General features: G+C 53.8%; 1 protein-coding gene across 2 annotated transcripts in view; it reads right to left on the bottom strand.

Moving 5' to 3' along the window:
* Positions 1 to 20,401, bottom strand: part of kmt2e (lysine (K)-specific methyltransferase 2E) — a 39,166-nt gene that overhangs the window by 6,280 nt on the left and 12,485 nt on the right. Inside the window, exons 3-18 of one of the 2 annotated variants that reach the window (XM_061252199.1) lie at positions 12,333 to 12,444; positions 11,505 to 11,731; positions 10,928 to 11,067; positions 10,226 to 10,407; positions 9,773 to 9,811; positions 9,474 to 9,674; positions 9,107 to 9,237; positions 8,841 to 8,958; positions 8,476 to 8,585; positions 7,888 to 8,173; positions 5,167 to 5,265; positions 2,741 to 2,812; positions 2,001 to 2,180; positions 1,204 to 1,575; positions 454 to 753; positions 91 to 232 (exon numbers count right to left, since the gene is read on the bottom strand). In XM_061252199.1, coding sequence (XP_061108183.1) covers positions 91 to 232; positions 454 to 753; positions 1,204 to 1,575; positions 2,001 to 2,180; positions 2,741 to 2,812; positions 5,167 to 5,265; positions 7,888 to 8,173; positions 8,476 to 8,585; positions 8,841 to 8,958; positions 9,107 to 9,237; positions 9,474 to 9,674; positions 9,773 to 9,811; positions 10,226 to 10,407; positions 10,928 to 11,067; positions 11,505 to 11,731; positions 12,333 to 12,444 — 2,711 coding nt within the window. The remainder of the gene's footprint in view (positions 1 to 90; positions 233 to 453; positions 754 to 1,203; positions 1,576 to 2,000; positions 2,181 to 2,740; positions 2,813 to 5,166; positions 5,266 to 7,887; positions 8,174 to 8,475; positions 8,586 to 8,840; positions 8,959 to 9,106; positions 9,238 to 9,473; positions 9,675 to 9,772; positions 9,812 to 10,225; positions 10,408 to 10,927; positions 11,068 to 11,504; positions 11,732 to 12,332; positions 12,445 to 20,401) is intronic. The other variant, XM_061252200.1, reaches the window with a different exon arrangement.

Genomic DNA, 20,401 nt, shown 5'->3' on the forward strand with positions numbered 1-20,401 from the left:
TGACAGTGACGGGCTGTAGAGGCTGCACAGACACACACACACACACAGACACACACAGACACACACAGACACACACAGACACACACAGACCTGGTAAAGTGCAGCTGCCGTTGAAGGGGAGGGCGCAGTCCGAGTCCCCGTTTATGGGGGGGCTGAGGGGCCCCTCACTGGGCAGGATGAACGGGGGCCGGCTCGGAGAGCCTTCCTCCTGCAGAGCCTGCCTTAGCCAGCGCTGGAGAGAGGGAGAGAGAGAGAGAGGGACAGGGAGAGAAAGAGAGAGGGACAGGGAGAGAGGGACAGAGGGCGAGGGATAGAGATTGTTTGATTACGACATCAAGCACAAAAGTGAGTGTGAGCATGTGCAAAAGGGGAGGGACATGCGTGTGTGACTGAAAGAGAGTGAGACTAGAGAGAAGAGTGTATACGAGAGAGTGAGAGGGAGAGACGCCCCACCTTCTTGCAGGAGCCGGAGGTGGGCGGGGTCTCGGGCAGCTCGCGGGAGCGGCGGCGGCTGATTGGCACGCCGGGGGCGGAGGAGGCGGAGCTGCGGGAGGCCAGGAAGGGCGAGGAGAAGCGGATGTAGTGTTTGGGCGTGCTGTAGACGTGGGGGCTGCAGGCCAGGCCGGGCAGGGAGTTGAGCTGAGTGGCCAGCACCTCGGGGTCACTGCTGATCCGCAGGGGCCGCTCTGGAGCCGGCTCCGGGGCCCGCTCCACCCGCTCGGGCTTCTCGCCCATCCACTCGCTCACCAAGTGCTGCAGGGAGAGGAGAGCGTCTCACACCCAGCTCTGCTTCACCTCGCTGTGGAGCAGTCCTATGCACTACACCCTCAGTCACAACTCAGGACCAACAGCCGTCCTCAAATCCCAGCCCTTTAATCCACATCCGGTCCGGGTTTTCTTCTCTCCCGAGTAATTAACTGAACAATTAGTGCTACTGATTGGCCTCATCAACACCATCGATTGACTGATTGACACCATCCTCCACCCACTTACACATATCTTTCCTAGTTCCCTGCACCATCTTGGATTGCCTGCTTCTCGTAAAACCAGAACTGTGTGTGGACTGCTTCTGGACTACAGTATACAATTTACATGCAAATCAATAGTATACTCAACAGCCCTGGACTGTGAGGGCCCTGTACTATGAGGGCCCTGTACTCTCCCTGTGGTTTGGTGTGAGAATACTGGGGGAGGCGGGGGTACCTTTTTAGTCTTGGGGTATTTGTGTGCGGAGCGGCAGGGGGGTGCGGGGGAGCCGCTGTGGGGGGGGCTGGCGTCGGGGGGCGGGGCCGGGAGGGGCTCGGGCTCCGGGGCGGCGGGGGATTGGCTCTCGCAGGGCTCGGGGGGCGGGGGCTCCAGGCTCTCCCCGGGGGAGCTGGGCGGCAGGTCGGAGCAGGTGCTGATGGTGCGTGCGCGCCGGCGCTGCTGGCCGATGTGCGTGCGGCTGCGTGAGAAGCTCTTCCTCTGCTTGGAGCGGCTCACCTTCGCCGCCACCACCGCGCCCACCGGCCCCACCGGCCCCACCGGCCCCACCGCCTTCAGCCCCGGCTCCTCCTTCACCACGTCCAGCAGCGGCTGAGAGGGACAGAGTCAACAGCCCGACGACATGAGAAACACTCTGAGCATGTGCGTACCTGTGTGTCTGTATGCATGTGTGCACGTGTGTGTGTGTGTGTGTGTCTGTATGCACGCGTCTGTATGTGTGTGTGTGTGTGTGTGTATGTGTGTGTGTATGGGCGCGCGTGTGTGTGGGTGTGTGTGTGTGTGTCTGTATGCACGCATCTGTATGTGTGTGTCTGTATGCACGCGTCTGTATGTGTGTGTGTGTGTGTGTGTATGTGTGTGTGTGTGTGTGTGTGTGTATGGGCGCGCGTGTGTGTGGGTGCGCGCGCGTGTGTGTGTGTGTGTGTGTGTGTGTGTGTGTGTATGGGTGCATGTGTGTGTATGTGTGTGTGTATGGGCGCGCGCGTGTGTGTGTGTGTGTGTATACGAGTGTGTACCTGCAGCACTGCGGGAACTTCAGCCTCGGGCGTGGCGGGGGGCTCCTCTTTGATGTCGTTGCGGGGCCCTCCCTCGGTCTTGGTGCCGATTCTCTCCAGGGCCTGTTCCCTGCGCTTCTCCCTCTTCTCCATCCGGGCGAAGGCCTGCAGGATGGCCTCCATCTTCCTCTCCTCCCGCGTCTGAGGAGAGAGGGTGCGGATGGTCAGCTCCACGACGGCCAGGCTCCAAACACCCCGGCCCTGCCCAAACACCCCACCCCCGCCCCGCAGGCTGGGAGGCAAGGCCAACACGCCAGACACACACACACACACACACACACACACCCCGCAAACACGCCGCACACACGCCGCACTCATTCTAGCAGGCGGGAAACAGAGCACACCCCGCAGTAGGGCGAGAGTCAGAGAGGAAAGGAGGGCAGCTTTTTAACTCCTGTCTGGAAAAAACAGTCACCCGAGGTTAGAGGTTAAAAAAATAAAACAGGAAGTCTTTTTTTCAAACCCCGCACATTGCTCTGATTTCTGTGTGCCTATGTGTGTGTGCGCGTGTGTGTGTGTGTGAGAATGGGTACTTCTCTTTGCCCCTACTGGAGCCAATCTCATCACCAAACGGGGCTGTGCCTGACCTCGGGCTAGGCTCAGGCCTAAGGGCACGGTGTGGGGGGTTAGTATGTGTGTGAGCCTGGGAGGTGGTAGGCAGGCAGGATGGGGTTTGGATTTGGGGGGGGGGGTGAGGTTACCTCCTTGTTTCTCAGTCCCATCCAGCTGGAGCCCCCCCCACTGGGCAGATGGGACTCCTCCACTGGGTTGGCCTGAATGAGAGACAGCTGGTTTAGAAGACAAGAGTCCCCCCACACACATGTACACACACCGCCCCCTGCTGGTCCGGAATGAGCAGGGTGCCAGGGAAACGGGTCCTGCCCTGGGGAGTGGGGGAGCCCGGCTGCTCCAGGGAAGAGGGGGAGTCCATCTGTCCCTCTCCAGCTCGGGGCTCTCAGAGGGCAGGTACACAGGAAGACGCACACAGACAGACACACCCACACACAAATGCAAGTACACACAAAACTCGCACACATACGCATGTACACACATACATGCACACCCACAGCCTTTTCCAGGCTGATACACCACTTAATCTTAAGTGCACAAGCAGGTAAGAGCTCTGGCTACCAGTCCATTGTCACACTGCTAACAGCTAACAGTCCAATATTACACTGCTAGTAGCTAACAGAACAGTGTAACATTGCTAGCAGCTAATAGCCCAGGATCGCACTGCAAGCAGCTAAAAGGCCAGTGACACACTGCTAACAGCTAAGAGTCCAATATTACACTGCTAGTAGCTAACAGTCCAGTGTAACATTGCTCGCAGCTAACAATCAAGTGACACACTGCTAGCAGCTAACAGGCCAGTGACACACTACAAACAGCTAAGAGTCCAATATTACACTGCTAGAAGCTAACAGTCCAGTGCCACATTGCTTGCAGCTAACAATCAAGTGACACACTGCTAACAGTCAAGTGACACACTGCTAGCAGCTAACAGTCCAGCTTTGCCCTGCTAGCAGCTAACAGTCCAGTGACTGTCCACTGTTAAAATCTAGAGTCCAATATTACACTGCTAGCAGCTAACAGTACAGCTTTGCCCTGCTAGCAGCTAACAGTCCAGTGTTAAAATCTAGACCCTGATACTCAAACCCAGGGCACACACACAGAGCCCAGAATTCAAACTCATACCTATGTAGGGTGGGGCTGTAACTGGAGACCTGTCACTAAACCAGGCTCTGCCCACCCCCATTCACTCACATACATCCAGCTACAACACATGACAGCAGTGTTATTAAAAGTCCCACCACCAGCACCTGATACAGCATACATCCTAGCAGCACCAGTCAGGCAAATCCCCCTCTTACTGCACCCATGACAATCCTCACACCTAAACCAATCAGCAGCAAATAAGCGCCATTGTGTGGAATCGACGTGTGAATACATTCCCAAAAACTGCTTATTATTCCATATGAAAGCTAACAAAAAACTACTGAAATGCAGTGCATGTCACAAAGAACGAAGGCCACTCCAGCCTAGGTTTAAAATGGTGGGGCCGCACTGCATGCTGGGAAGGGCTTCTCAGGTACACAGACAGGAGCTATGTCTGCTTAGTGAGCATTGGTCATCATGTCACTCAGGTGTGTGGAGAGATATCTGGGTAAAACTAAGAGCTTACGGACAGATCCCTGAAGCGGAAGGGCACCTGACTGAGAGAATAAGGGAGGCTTGTTCACACCAGCGGACCCTTCCTATCCCAGAAGGCTCTGACACTGCAGCAGCCTCTGTTCTGACTGCTGCCGTTACAGAGCCGGCCCCTGCAAAAAGACCCCTCTGCAGGCTACCCTTCTCAGGCCTGCTGTGTGAGGGCCGGCAGCACAACACCAGTGTGTGTGCGAGCACGTGTGTGTGTGTGTGTGTGTGTGTGTGTGTGTGTGTGTGTGTGTGTGCGTGCAAGCGCACTGTGACATGGGTAAGGAGACTGAATAACCATGTGTGACCATGTAGGGCATGTTCCAAAAACAAGAATCCCTCATAGTCCTTCACCCTGTACATGTGATTGTAAAAATGTCATCATCATTATCATTATCATTATCATTAGACTATTAGACACAGTAGCAGCAGCAGTACATTGGTGGCAGTGCGTTACTGTGGAGCTTGAAGTTGCAGGTTCAGTCCACAGTGGGGCACAGTTAACCCTGGAGTGCTGAAACGTAACTTGAGACAAAGAGGGAAAATGTGGAGTGGGCTCTGGATCAGCGTCCACAGAGCAAATAAATACAGGCCTGGAAGAGCCCGGGGCTCTCCCGGCCCTGAAACGGCACTGCTTCACTGGAGCCTAGCAGGAGGATAACCTCAAATGAAACGAAAGATAACAAATAAAACGGGACCAAATAAAAAGCATCCGCTTCCTGTCAGGGAACCCTGTCAGAGATGAGCAGGCTGGGGAAGCGGGCGAGAGGGCGAGCGAGGGTGAGCGAGGGCGTGAGAGAGGGAGCCGGGGGGGGGGGGCCTGGGTACAGCGACAGGGTGCAGAGAGAGCAGCAGCAGGACGGCGGCCTCACAGAAAGCCCCACAGCGCCACCACGGCTCCCCAGCGGGGCGGCGCTGGCCGCGCACTTACCATCTTCCTCCTCCTCTCCGCAATCTGCTCCTCCGACTCCATCTCTACTTCATTGCTAACGGAGGTTTTCTCTTCAATATCCTCTATTAACTCAGGCTCCTGTGGATGGAGAGAGGGGGGGCTCTTTATCACTGCACACGTGGCAGTCTGGCTACAGACCGATTGGCGGCTGAAAGGGGGGGTGCGGGAGAGAGAAAGGAGGGAGGAGAGGGGGCGGGTCGGAAGGTGACCAGGGCGGGCGGGGTGGGGGGGGGGGGGGGTTGGTCGGTCGTTTGTGTGTGGGTGTGTTAGGCGATGCAGGCGGTGTGGATATCGGTTTTTGTGCAGTGTCAGTTGGTCAGAATGATATCACTGCAAAAAAGCCTGTCCTAAGGGTTATAGTCTTGTAATGAGAATGAAAAATCCTATTTTTTCCCTCTCAAGTAGAACATATTAGCCTGTTCAAAGGTCCTAGTTGCGTGACAAGTTAAATTGTCGAACCCAACTGGCAAATCTTGAAAGGAGTCTAAATAGGCTCACCTCATTAGCAATAGTTTTGCCTCTTTTAGCAAAAAAGTAATAGAAATAAAATTAAGTCTAAATGCAAGACTGCCCGCTGGTGTTCAGTCCATGTGAGGTGCTGGACGGTTGTAGTGAGTGTGTGAGGGGTTGTGTGAGGGGTTGTGGTCCTGGTCAGGTGATATCCATGCTTTTCAATGCCAGGTCAGACCCGCATTCTACTTCACTGTCTGCACACAGCCAATCCCTTACGAGCTCTACTGGACACTCGCAAGACAACACACACCTCCACCTGGAGTCCTGCCCAACATCACCACAGGCCTGTGTGTGTGTGTGTGTGTGTGCGTGTATGTGTGTGTGTGTGTGTGTGTGTGTATGTGTGTGTGTGTGTGTGTGCGTGCGTGCGTGCGTGCGTGCGTGCGTGCGTGTGTGTGTGTGTATGTGTGTGTGTATATGTGTGTGTGTATGTGTGTGTGTGTGTGTGTATGTATGTGTGTGTGTGTATGTGTATGTATGTGTGTGTGTGTGTGTGTGTGTATGTGTGTGTGTGTGTGTGTGTGTGTGTGTCCAACATCACTACAGGCCTGCGTGTGTGTCCAACACTCAGGACCTCTCAGCCCATCTCTATTAATCACAGACGAAAAAAATCACCGAAAACCGCCACAAATGCACCCCTCTGTTGCCCTGGCACACAGCAAACAGCCCAGAGCACAGCTCAGACACAGCCCCACAGAGAGAGGTCTGTCTCCAGCACTCACACACAGACATACACACAAACTGAACCGCACAGCACAGCGCCTGCCAACGCTGCCATCTGCAGGAGACACGTGACACTGCGCTGCTCAGAGACCAGAGAGAGGCAGGGGCTCGTCCACACCTAAGGGCCTGAGACATCATTTATCACATCATTTTTCGTCATTCTTCTGCAATTACCTTTTTGCATTTAATTATTTATGAAAGAGAAATGGAGAGATACAAAGAAAGAGAAGGAGAGTGTGTGAGAGAGAGAGAGAGAGAGAGAGAGAGAGACAGAGACGAGAGAGAGAGGAAGAGAGAAAAAGAGAGAGGGGGTGCTTGTGCCACAGCGCTACAGGAAGTCCTTTGTGAGGGGCAGATAGCAGATAGCCCGGCTCACAGGGTTCCATTACGGGTGCCATTTTGTCTGTTCATCCTGCGCTCGCCAACGACCTCGACTGACCGGCATATTTACCGCCAACGAGCTGAGGCAGCTGCCACTCTTCTCTGCCCGTCCCCCTGAGTCACCATGACGACACGGAAACCCTCAGCCTGGCCTTCACGCACCAAGCGGTTTGGCAAAGAGGTTACAGGACAGCCCGGCCCGTTTGCTCCTGGACCCTCAGCACATACGGAAGCACAGACCAGCACACACAACACACACCTCCAATGCACTCAGACCGCCCTCTCCGCTCCACGTCCGACACACACAACAACCACCGTCTGGAGATACACAGCACACGGTACACCATGTGACCAAACGACAGAGAGCATTGCGATTATGGCGACGACGGTGGTGAAGATGACGGTGATGAAGATGTGGGGGGGGGGGGGGGGGGTGACAGGGCGGGGGTGGCGCTGGGGGTTGACTGAAAAGACGCATTCAGTTAAAAACTACAAGGGGGGGGAGAGAGGAGGTTGAAGGATATATGAAAACTTCTGTTGTCAGGGAGACGGTGACATCACATTCACTGTGAGAACAGGCCTGTGTGCAGAAGAGGAAGGGCAAGTGGGGGGCGGGGTCAGGAGGTGATGGACAGTGACAGGCAGGAACTGGGTGAAAGGGAAGCCACACTAGGGGAAGGAAAAAAAAAACATGAACCAAGAATGCAGAGAATGATGAAGAAAGACTCACTTTCGTTTGGTTTCCATTTCATAACGGCTTTCTGTGGTTTCTGCACTCACAGACCTGATTTGAAATCATGGCTTTTTGGTCGAAATGAAAATACTTGAAAATGAAAATCAATGACCATGAAAACCATACGCCAGACACCCAGCAATCCCAGAGTGCAGTGTTACAGTGTGTTTACAAACAGAGGCCGCAGGCTTTATTCATATAAAAGTATCTGGCTGTGAAAGAGGAACAAAATGAGAGACATTTAGTTCCGTATAGTTTGGTATTCTCTGCTTTTTGAATTCATGTTTCCCCCTAGGTTTTCACCCCCGGGGCAGTATCGGCGGCGGGGCTGGGGGAGGAGGGGGGGGTACCTGGTTGTTGGAGATGGAGAGACGCAGCGGGGAGAGCTTCCTTTGCTTGGCATCGGCGAGGCCCTTGCCCTTGGCTCCGTCGCAGTCCAGGGTGATGTTCTGGTTCTGCGCCCCCTCCCCGTCCCTCTCCCGCTCCCGCTCCCTCTCCCGCTCCCTCTCCCGGGGCGGGTCCTTGTCCTTCCGCCCCCGCCGCCTCCGCGTGTCGTTTTCGGTGGGCTCCGAGTTGTGCTTGAGCACGGGGCACTCGGGGTTCCCCTTCAGACAGGCGCAGTCCACCTTGTACTTACTGCGGAGGGGGGAGAGAGAGAGAGCAGGGGGGACGGGGCGTTAGCGGCTAAACGTCAGCGCCTTCAACGGGGGCCGAGAAGCTCCGAGGCACGGACTTGAGACGCGCGTTTAGAGAAGGGCGCAGACAGACAGGGCATTCCCCCGCTGCACTCGCAGCACAAACACAACACCGCGGGAGCATCGCTGAGCCGCAGTCTCCCTCGCCGAGGGCTCGCGTTACACTGTGGGGACTGCCTGTGACGGGGGAATCGCTCCACCGCTGGCTGTGTGTGTGTGCGTGTTTAGTGCCCTCCGGCTCACCAGCTGCCGTAGTCGTAGTCGAACCCGATGGTGATCTCGCTGCCCTTGACGATGGGCCTCAGAGAGAAGATGTAGAGGTGCAGAGTGCCGTCTTCAATCACGTGACGCACCTGCGGGGGGGGGGAGAGACGCTGTAAACACCTTCACATGAACAACGGCGACAGCATTTACAACGGCCATGCTGATCCTCAGGCGACGCCATGCCCGGCGGCAGATCACACACCGGACAGCCAGCGCTCACGGCCACACAAGGCATTTGATTGGATGCTCGCGGCTACGGCGGGCGTGTGATTGGACGCTCGCGACCACGGCGGGCGTGTGATTGGACGCTCGCGGCCACGCCGGGCGTGTGATTGGACGCTCACCTCGGCGTTGGGGATGCAGGAGCGGCGGATGAAGCGTGCCTCGTTCCCAAAGCTGCGGGCGTCCACACACACCTCCAGCCCGTGGAACTTGGAGTAGAACAGTACGAACGGGTACGGCCTGCGGTGAGAGAGAGAGAGGGGAGGGGGGTTAATCCAGAGGCAGTGCGGGACGTCCCACCAGGGGAACACACTGGACAAGCCCCTAACAGGCAGGCAGAGCTACGGCACACAACCAAACCATCAGAGTTACACACAGAGGCGCTCACCTCTTGAAGAAATAACCGTTGGCCTCAAACTGCTGTCGCAGCATGAACTTGCCCCGGTACTCAATGATGAGCGAGTCTGGGGCCAGGTCACACACAGCCTTCAGGATCTTCTTATTCTTCTGCACCTGACTCTGTGTGGGAGAGGCAGGGCCATGCATCAGAGTGTGTGTGTGTGTGTGTGTGTGTGTGTGTACAAACGACAGACACTCACCTCCACAGGAGGTTTGAATGCAGCGGTGTGTGTGTGTGTGTGTGTGTCTGTTCTGTCTGTAAACGACAGACACTCACCTCCACAGGAGGTTTGAATGCAGCGGTGTGTGTGTGTGTGTGTGTGTGTGTGTTGCATGTACAAACGACAGACACTCACCTCCACAGGAGGTTTGAATGCAGCGGTGTGTGTGTTGTAGGCGATGCTCTTGCTCTCTGCAGCCTCTTTGACTCGGAGCAGGAGCTGCATGTCCTCGCTGTACTGGTTACTGCTGGCCTCCTCGTAGCGCTCCATCCAGCTCTTCATCTTATTCTCCCACAGGGAGGGGGGGTCCGAGGGGTCCAGCTCAGGGGCCGAGCCCTGTCACCAGGGAGACAGGAGGTCACACACACACACACACACACACACACACACTCTCCTAACACTGTCAGACTCATTCTGAAACCGACTGGGCCTACCTTCACCCTAGAGGACTTCCTGGACCCCTCACGGAATGCCTGAGAGAGGGAGAGAAAGAGCAAGACAGTAAGAAATGGCTCAACCAAATGTAGCTCTGTTTTCTGTTTTAATGGACATTTGTTGCTGTCGCATTTGTGTGCAGGCGGAGCTGGGATGGGGGCGGGACAGAGCTGATTGACAGGTTTGGAGGAGAGGGAGCGGGGCTGAGAGGGCGGGGCTGAGGGAGCGGGGCTGAGAGGGAGGGGCTGAGGGGGCGGGGCTGAGAGGGAGGGGCTGAGAGGGAGGGGCTGAGAGGGAGAGGGGCTGAGAGGGAGGGGCTGAGAGGGAGGGGCTGAGAGAGCGGGGCTGAGAGGGAGCGGGGCTGAGAGGGAGCGGGGCTGAGAGAGTGGGGCTGAGAGGGCGGGGCTGAGAGGGCAGGGCTGAGAGGGCGGGGCTGAGAGGGCGGGGCGGACCTTCTTGGCGCGGGCGGGGACGGGCCCGGGGTCCTTCTCTCCGCTCTTCTTGCGCTTCTTGTCGGCCGGTTTGTGTGCCAGGCGGGCGGGGGGCAGCGTGAGGCTGGCCGGCGGGTGCTGGAAGGCCGAGTAGAGCTCCAGCGGCACCTCGTCCCCGCTCTCTGTCGCACTCGTGTCCCCGTCTGCACGTTTATGAACACACACACACACGTGAGCACAGACACACACACACCCACGCACACACGTGAGCACAGACACACACACACACACAGACACACACACACACAGACACACACACACACACACACGTGAGCACAGACACACACACACACACGCACACACACACACACACGCACACACGCACACACGTGAGCACAGACACATGAACACACACGCAGAGGCAGACGCACAAAAGCGAACATTATACGCACACCACCAGCGTGGCCACACAAGGTGCATACTCACTACCTGATAAAAACTACCGCTTATACACAACACACTGCTCACACACCACTGAAACCTGTGAGTGAGTGTGTGTGTGTGTGTGTGTGTGTGTGTGTGTGTGTGAGTGTGTGTGCGTGTGTGTGTGTGTGTGTGAGAGTGTGTGTGTGTGTGTGAGTGTGTGTGTGTGTGTGTGTGTGTGTGCGCGAGTGCGAGTGCGAGTGCGAGTGCGTGTGCGGGCGGGCAGACAGTGGCACTCACCCGACATGTTCTCCCTCTTCCTGGTCTGCAGCACGATGGCCCTGTCTCTGTCCAAGCTGCGCGGCTGGCAGCGCTCACACAGGTATGTCTCAGGAATGTGCTGCCTGTCGATCCCCATGCAGTCGATGTGCTGCCACACGCTGGCCGGAGGGAGAAGTGCAACGTTAGCGAGCTCCCCCTTAGAACCCTGCACCTAAACCTGGCCCCCTCTCTCACAGGGGTTCTGCACAGGGTGGGGGGGGGACCTATACATCCCTTCCCGTTTCCGTACCCACTGCACATGCTCTGTTGCCACAAAACAGGCCCAGTGCACATGCCCGGGTGCCAGAAAGCCCCATATTCAAACACGGCAGCCTCCATGAGTGTCTCGCACCATAGGAATGCGTGGAACCGGTAAGCAAAAGCCGCCTCCAGTCCTTATACATCTCATTACATTACGTTTTATACGGAAACACTTTTATCCAAAGTGACGTACAAAAACGGTGGGTATCAAGGTCATACAACAAACGGAAGGGTTGAGAGTCGAGATGCGCGTGACCGTCGCGGGCCAGCAGGGGGCGCTGTGGCCGAGCCTCACCTGCACTTGTCGCAGCAGATCATGTAGCCGTCGTCGTGCGTGAAGCCGCAGATGCAGCGGGTGATGTCGGCCCCGTAGCTGCTGTCCTCCGAGGTGCTGAGGGTGGTGCCGCGCGACGCCTCGTCCTGATTGGCCGGCACGAACAGCCCCTCCCCGGGGCGGATCAGCACCGTGGGTGGGGGCGAGGCGGGCGGCGTGGGCGGGGGCCGGGCGCCATAGTTGTGGTCCTGGAGAGGAGGGGGGGGGGCGGGAGGAGGGGATGACTTTGGTCAGGGGGCAAATTAACACCAGGCACCAGCCAAATGCTGCTACGTTGTCTCTGTCACAGGCAAGTTTCTCGGACCAACCAGCCACGTTTTCGTCCAGAGGCCACAATGGCTGGGGCGTCCCAAAACTGCTGGCAGGCTGGTGACCTGCCAAATGCCTGTAAGTTATACAGGTCTATTCTTGGAGATCTATTCTATTCTAAATATCTAGTTGTCCAGTAAAACTGTGAAATGAGCTGGTGAATGTTGGGATGCAACAACCACTGTGGCCAGTGGACCGAAATGTTAGCTTCCCGTCCTGGTCAGGGGTACGCAGGTTTTTGGTTTCATGTAAAATCAGTAACCACAGCGTGCAGATGAAGCCAAGGACACTGTAATCAGCAGCACTCGTTCATCAATTACCAAAAGTGCTGAAAGCCAACAAGCACTCATAGAGATAACTGAATGCAGTTGGTTACAGTTGGCTCAACCCAGGACGGCGCATGCCCCTGCCGATTGGTCGACGTGTGTAGGCGACACACGGCAGACACGTGAAGGGCCAATGAGAGAGGGCAATACTCACGGCGTAGGGCAGCCCGATGTAGCTGTGTGAGTGGTGGGAGCTACTGCTGTAGATCTGGTGTGGGTAGCTGGACTTCTCCACAACCACAGGGCTGGCCTCTACCGATTCAGGTCTGTTCAACACAGAGGGACAGGGAGTCAGAGGCTGGGACACCGCACAGATGGAAAGGGTAGAGAGAGCGAGTCACACAGAGAGAAAGAGAGACACGCAGAGACCGAGAAACACAGAGACCGACAGACACACGGACACACGCAGAGATGCAGACTCTTTGTGGGAAACACACAGACCGTATGTGGCATATTTACAGACGAGAATGAGGCTTCATAAAGTGGGGATCAGAGACCATTTGACATTCCTTGTGCAGAATATATGTACCCTTTGATCAAGTTTTCAATCATGACAAAAAGGAAAAACTTGCAGCAGATCAAGTGTGTAAAGATTTCCAATATAAATGACAGCAGTGCATGTGACTCAAATGCAGCCAATTCCACCAGCTCAGATCACACTGCACCGCCGTAGTGCAGATAGGGGGCAGTACAGCAGCTCTGTGGTAGTACCTGTCAGCTCCACTAGGGGGCCTGGGAACAGGAGGCCCCGGTAGTGTGGGAAAGCCAGCTAAAAGGCAGCATTTCCTGCAGTGTGAATGGGGCCGGGGAGGAGCTCTTAAAAAGCTTTCAGTGAGAGTCAGAGGTGCCATTTTAAGTGCTCTCCCCTGACGGCCATTCAGCTTCTTTGTAAAGGCTTTGGCAAGTCTGACAGAACTGAGCTGACTGGGGAACAACACACACACACACACACAGACATACATACATACACACGCACATATGCAGACAAACACAGGTGAACACACATGCCCACTGCTGCGCACACACACACACACACACACACACACACACACCCTGTCCAAGGTGCGCCTTTGGCCTGTCAGTCACCCTGGATGAGTGCCGAGAGCTGATAGGAAGTAGAATAACAGAAGAGCCATAATCTCCACACAATAGAGGCCGTTTAAACTGGAGACTTCTATCTGCAGGCCACACTCACACTCTCTCACACACACACACACACACTCACACTCCCTTTCTCTCCTGGAATATCCCACACACTCCCTTAACCGGATAAGAGACTTAAAAAACACAGATGCACAGACACACACACACAAGGCTATTCAGTCCAGAAAAATCCCCTCTGATTAACCACACAAACGACGAGACTGCAGAGCAGAAACTAAATCTGAGTGACTTCACTGCACTGTAATCAACTGCTAACTGCAAAATACAACAGCACTGGAGCCAGGAAGAGGGCGACTGACCAAACGGCAAGGCTACACCCCACACCGGGCAAGCTCAGAACACACCGGAATACCAAGCAGACATTCGGGGAGTACTGAGAGGGGACAGAGACAGACAGACAGATGAGGATTAGCAGATGTGCAGAAAGAAAGGGAAAGAAAGGGGGAGCAGTGGAGATAAGGAGAGAGGGAGAGAGAGAGAGAGAGAGAGAGCGACAGAGGGGACAAAAGATCATGGTGCAGGAGGGGAGGTGACAGACACACAGAGCAGCCCGCTGTCACACACATTGTCACACACTCCTCATTACCACACACAGCCAACATAAACACCCAGAGAGAGGGAGGGAGAGAGAGAGAGGGTGAGGGGAGAGAGACAGAGAAAGACAGGGGTTGTCAGGGTGCTATTAAATGGTATTCGGTTAAATAGAACGGTGCGCACACTCTATCTTTCTCTCTCCCCCCTCTACTGTCATTACATTACAGGCATTTGGCAGACGCTCCTATCCAGAGCGACGTACAACAACATCTCTCCCCCACATACATACACACATGTAGACGCACGCACACACACACACACACAGAGAACGAAAGGCTGATATTGGTCACGCATATGTGTGTGCTAAACAGCTGGCTCAAGGTCAGAACTAATTGAACGGAAACCAAAACCCCAGCCCGGGCGACCCTATCGCCGCACCACTGGTCTGGAGGGGGACACACGACACCTGCTCCTTCACATCCCTGAGAGACAGACTCTAGTGTGTGTGTGTGTGTGTGTGTGCGTGTGCGTGTGTGTGTGCGCGCGCCCGGACCTGTTCCTGGAGATCTACAGTCCTGTAGGTGTTCACTCCAACCTTAGCAAAGCATATCTGACTCTATGAACTACCACCTCTAGGACTCTCTAGCCATTGAATGAGGTGTGCTTTGTTCGGATTGGAATGAAAACCTACAGGAATGTAGATCTTCCAGAAGGGGTGGAGTGTAGATCTACAGGAGTGCTTTTATTTATTATAATTTTTCTTTTTGTCATAACAAGGCAATTATGAACAGCCAGATATTATCAATTTACATATTGCTAGCCACTGTTATCAACACCATTTGAATGGGGACTAACAAACAGGGGTTAGAATCAGGAAAATGGGTTTGAAACCGTTACAAAATTCCTTTTGGCACTAAACAAATTATATTCGGGTCCTGGTTGTTTCACGGTCACCAGTTTAAATTCGCACACAGGGTGCACATTCATAGTAATAATAATAATAATAATAATAATAATAATAATAATAATTTGCTTTTTAGCTGACGCCTTTATCCAAAGCAACTTACAGTTAATTATACTAAGCAGGGGACAATCCCCCAGGGTGCAATGCGGGGTTAAGGGCCTTGCTCAAGGGCAGAACAACTGCATGGATCTTATGGTGGCTACACCAGGGCTTGAGCCAGCAACATTCTCAGTCATGTACCTTAGCCACTAGGCTACTGGCTGGAGTGTAGATCTACAAGAGCAGGGTGGAGTGTAAATCTATAGGAACAGGGTGGAGCGTAAATCTACAGGAACAGGGTGGAGTGTAGATCTACAGCAACAGGGACACACAGCCCTGCTCAGGCCCACTCAGAAGAAGCGTGGAGCTCACAGTGGGAGTTCCACACACCGCAGAATGTGCTGTATGTCCAGCGGTGCTGAATGTCGCAACACCACCACTCCACACATCCAGCTTTCACTCCCAAGCATGCTAGGACCTGCTGCCTGGACTGCACGCTGGTCGCCCCTTCAAAAACACCCTCCTACTGCTGGGGCAGCCAGTAGTCTAGTGGCTAAGGTACACGACTGGGACCCGGAATGTTGCTGGCTCAAGCCCTGATGTAGCCACGATAAGATCCATGCAGTTGTTCCGCCCTTGAGCAAGACCCTTAACCCCACATTTCACCACGGAGGATTGTCCCCTGCTTAGTCTAATCAACTGTAAGTCGCTTTGGATAAAGGCGTCAGCTAAAAAGCGAATCATTATTATTATTATCATTATTATTATTATTATTATTATTATTATTATTATTACTACTACTACTACAACTACTACTACTACTACTACGAATGCGCACCCTGTGTGCAAATTTAAACTGGTGACCGTGAAACAACCAGGATCCGAATATAATTAGTTTAGTGCCAAAAGGAACATTGTAATGGTTTCAAACCCATTTTCATCAGTCCCCATTCAAATGGTGTTGATAACAGTGGCTGGCAATATGTAAATTGATAATATCAGGCTGTTCATAATTTCCTTATTATGACTCAGGGAAAAAAAGAAAGAATTATAATAAATAAATAAAAACTCTGCCAACCTGAAAACCAGTTTGCACCTCTGTTTCCAGAAAAGTAGGAAACACAGGTGCAAACAAGTTGTACTTCGCAGTTTTGGTGCCCTCTTGACACATTTATCCCCAGAGGGAGGGAGACACAGAACCGATACATGTACTATGAAAATACCATGACTTAGCCAACAGTCAAACCGGCTGTAACAGCCGGTGAAAGAAAAGCATTTACATTCAAAAGCGTTTAAAATAGTCCAATTAAACAGAAATGGTGATTATTCCGGCCTAGTAGCCACGTAGGCCTAACACAAATGTGTGCTATATCCACAGGGACAGGGACCACTTCTGTGTGCTCATGTTTTTACAAGTTAAAAGCTGTGCTATTTTATGTCATTACATTACGTTAAGTTCTACAGCAAATTTGAGAGCTTTAGCAATAATTAGTGAATTGAATTTCAAAGCAAATTACTTTCAATCAAAACTGTATAACTAAGAGAGAGTGCGGGGGAGAGGAGCGAAAGAGAAACAGAGAGAAAGGAGAACCGTACCGTACAAGGAAGTGAGGAGATATCAGAGCAGTCATTGAGCAAGAGGCGGACAGAATGGCAGGGGAGCTCACCAGTAAAGGACGAAAGGACACCCTTTCTCCCTTCCTCTCACCCCCCGCTTCCCCCTCTTCCCTCTATTCCCCCTTTCCTGCCAGCAAAGGAGCACAGTACCTGCAGGGAGCCCGTTTCTCTCCCTCCCTCGTGTTCACCCTGCCGCGCGCAACGCTTCTGCTGCACGTTGGCGCTCTGCTGCTTAGTGACGAAGTGAAAGTGAGAGGAGGCCTGGGGGCGGAGCGGCCTAACGCACACACACGGATATACACACGCACGCACGGACGCGCACACGCGCAGAGACACACACACACACACACACACACACGCGCGCAGAGACAAACACACACGCACGCACGCACGCGCGCGCGCAGAGACATACACACACACACACACACACACAGACAAAGACAGAGCCGGAGACGGAGCCGGAGACGGAGACACGCATGCAGAAAGTTACACCCACACACATGGAAATTAGAGTGGTGTTTATACAAAGTGCCCATTCCTGTGCACCATAATGTTTGGGACACATGGCTTCACAGGTGTTTTGTGCAAAAGAAAGTCAAAGAAGCCATGAGACTGAGAAAGTGGAATAACACTTTGAGACCAAAAGCCTACAAAATAATATATATATATAAATAATAATCCTGTAAACAACTTTGATATCGGAGTCAGCATTGTTTGTTCCACTCAATGCTGAACCTAGAAAATGATCAAAATCTAAACTAAAATAATTAATAATTTTCAAATTGTGAATCTTAGCTTATTTATAGGTAATGCGCAACTACCATCAGTGAGATTTCATTCATGGTGGTGTGTGAAATGCAGACTGACTGCTGCAGATACAGACACAGACACCATGGCTGTGCCCTCGGTGCGACTGCGCAAGGAGGGATTGCATCACTCTGTCAATGAGGCTGGGACGAGTGCCAGGAGAGAGAGAGGGGGAGAGAGGGATAGAGGGAGGGGGAGAGAGGGATAGAGGGGGATAGAGGGGGATAGAGAGAGGAGAGGAGAGAGAGAGAGAGGAGAGAGAGGGGGAGAGAGAGAGAGAGAGAGAGAGAAGGGGGCAGAGAGAAAGGGACGAGAAAGGGGTAGAAGGAGAGAGAGAAGGGGTAGAGAGAGAAGAGGGAGGGCAGAGAGAAGGTGGTGGTAGAGCACTGGATAGGAGAGCTCTGCTGGACTGACAGTAAAGGTGCCGCTAATCCTTCAGTCAGGAATAGCACAGCGGCAGCAGCGCTAACTCAGAGGCGCTAAACATAGCACTGCTACACACCTCCACAGGCATCTACTACTCTACCGTACTGCACACCACACACACACACACACACACACACACACACACCTGTTGAGGAGGGGACAGAGGACTGAGATCACGATGAGGGAAGAGAGAGAGGGAGGGGAGCTAAACATAGCACTGCTACACACCTCCTGAGGCATCTACTACACGCACACACACACATGTACACACACCTGTTGACAGAGGACAGGGATAAAGACGAGGGACAAGCACGAGAGAGAGAGAGAGAGAGAGAGAGAGAGAGAGAGAGAGAGAGAGAGAGAGAGAGGCAGCAGAGCCAGAGGCAACGCCTCGACTCCGGAGTACTCCCACTCGCTGCCATGGCAACCCTCTGTCGCCGTCAGTGCGCGCGCGCGCACACACACACACACACACACACACACACACACACACACACACACACACACACAGGAGCACTCTGCGTGTCAGTGCGCAGTGAGAAAAAAAGAAAGAAATAATGAAATAATGGCACACCCGCGCGAGCGCAGCGTGTCTCCATGGCGCTGTCAGATCCCCGCGGCCCCTCGCTGTGCCACAGGGCTCGGCTGCAGCTGCTACAAACGTTAGCCACCGCGCCGTGACACAGCGCGCCGAGAGGGGGAGAGGGGGAGAGGGGGAGAGGGGCTACGGCCCGCCGCTACACCAGCAACACGGCTACGCTACCCCCGGAACCCTCTCCGTTTTCCCTCACCTCGTTTTCCCGCGAAGGCCTTATCACCCTCATCCTCCTTTAAAAAGACATTCACCGATAACCGCATATGCTAGTTTCCCCATCTCTTGGCATCTGCCGACTGCCTTGTTCTGTACCCAACTCAATGCGATTTCTTTTCTTTTTTTTCTGTGTCCTTTCATTTCTGTTTTATCTCTGTAAATGTACCGTTATGAACTTCTTTGTACGTGTTGAGAGATGCGTGTCTTCTTGGCCAGGTCAATGACGTAAATGAGAATTTATTCACAGTGACTTGTACCTGGTTAAATAAAGGTTAAATACATAAAGAAGTCAAATGAGCTCTGTACAGTTAGCACTGTTCTGGACCGGACTGCAGTGTCTCTGTAGAAGACACAGAGACGTTGGCTCCGTTTCCTCCCTGTTCATTAAGCGGAGCTGAAATTAGCCCAGCGTGCAGTCGACCCGAGTTCGCTGCTTTGGGTTAATCATTCAGGTTCCGGGGCAGAAACCCTCCTTCGCTCTACTGCCCGTATCCCAGAAGCACCCAGGTCCTTCAACAGCAGGCTGGGCTAAGGCACAACCCAAGTGCCCCTATGGCCACGTTTGGTTGCATTTTAAATGCTCTGTCAGGGTGTTAAAATTTTAATGCTTTCATATTCACATTAGCTCCCAAACTAGGGTCCACCGTGACAGGTGGACAGCGTGAACACTCTTGTGCTTTACTGAGAGCTGGCATTCAGGGCCTGGTGTACAGAACAGCTGACATTATGCTGCTGGAATGGGACTGAGCTGAGGAAGGCAAGCAGAACGTCACAGACACAAACCGCCATCTTAAATAGCCTGGGTTAAGAACTTAGCTCCCCTGGCTAATGACCTACAGTGACATCACTCTCAGTGTCCTACCAGCCCATAGCGGCCCCATGTGAGAGCTGACAGAGCAGCTGGTGACAGCCGCACTCTGTACGAGGAGCTGCCATTTTATCTGCTCTGCCTCAGCACCCGAGGGGCTCCTTACACAAGGGACACAAGCAAAGCTCCTGCTCCCCCACTGATCTGGGTGGTCTGACTGCGCATAGAAGAGCGCAGGTTGTCACCGGACGCTGATAAGGCAGGAAAAAACTAAACAGAGGGGCGTCCAGGCCACTGAAGCTTGGGCCCTGACGCGGAGCCAGGGCTGGGCCTGGAGCTCCCCGACAACCTGGCCTGGGTGGCAGGCAGAGCCAAGATGGCGGACGGGGGTTTGGACACACGGCCGTTCTGGGTGCGCTCCGAGCACGTCGACTTGCATTGCTTGAACCAGTGCAGGCAGAAGCGGCCCACAGAGCCGCTGAATCGAAGGGCTTACTGGGATGGCCCAGGGCCGTGGAGGGAGGGAGGGATGGAGCAGGGTACGCTGGGACAAATTAAGTCACGTAAACCGGGAGACGGCCACCTGTCACTCTGCGATGGCACAACACTCGCCACGGCAACAGGGCCCGCTCAGCGCGGGGGAGGGAGGGTGGGGATTTTGGAGTTTGGAAGGCCTCCACGAGGACCGCAGCTGTCACTCAGTTAAGTGTTCCCGGGGCGACGGTGCAGGAGGGAGGTCACATGAGCTGCACCATAAAGATACGCTGGTCTCACAGAGAGAGGGTCTGCTACACGGTCCCCTCCAGCTCACCCCAGGCACACCAAGCCCACAGGGCAGGGCATATACACAGAGATATGAACAGGTACAGCGCAGAGTGAATCATTAATACCTGCAGAGGACCAGGCTGTTTCACTGGAACAGGAAGAAAATGAGCCAGAGAAACGAAAGAGGAGAGCCAAAATGCACGTTCACTTCAACAAAAGCATAATATCAGCCTGTTTTACATATTTTAAATGGGCTTTTAGGTTCAAACTAACATGAAGGTTTGGAGT

This window comes from Conger conger, chromosome 8 (genome assembly GCF_963514075.1).
Source record: "Conger conger chromosome 8, fConCon1.1, whole genome shotgun sequence".
Classification (NCBI taxonomy): domain Eukaryota; kingdom Metazoa; phylum Chordata; class Actinopteri; order Anguilliformes; family Congridae; genus Conger; species Conger conger.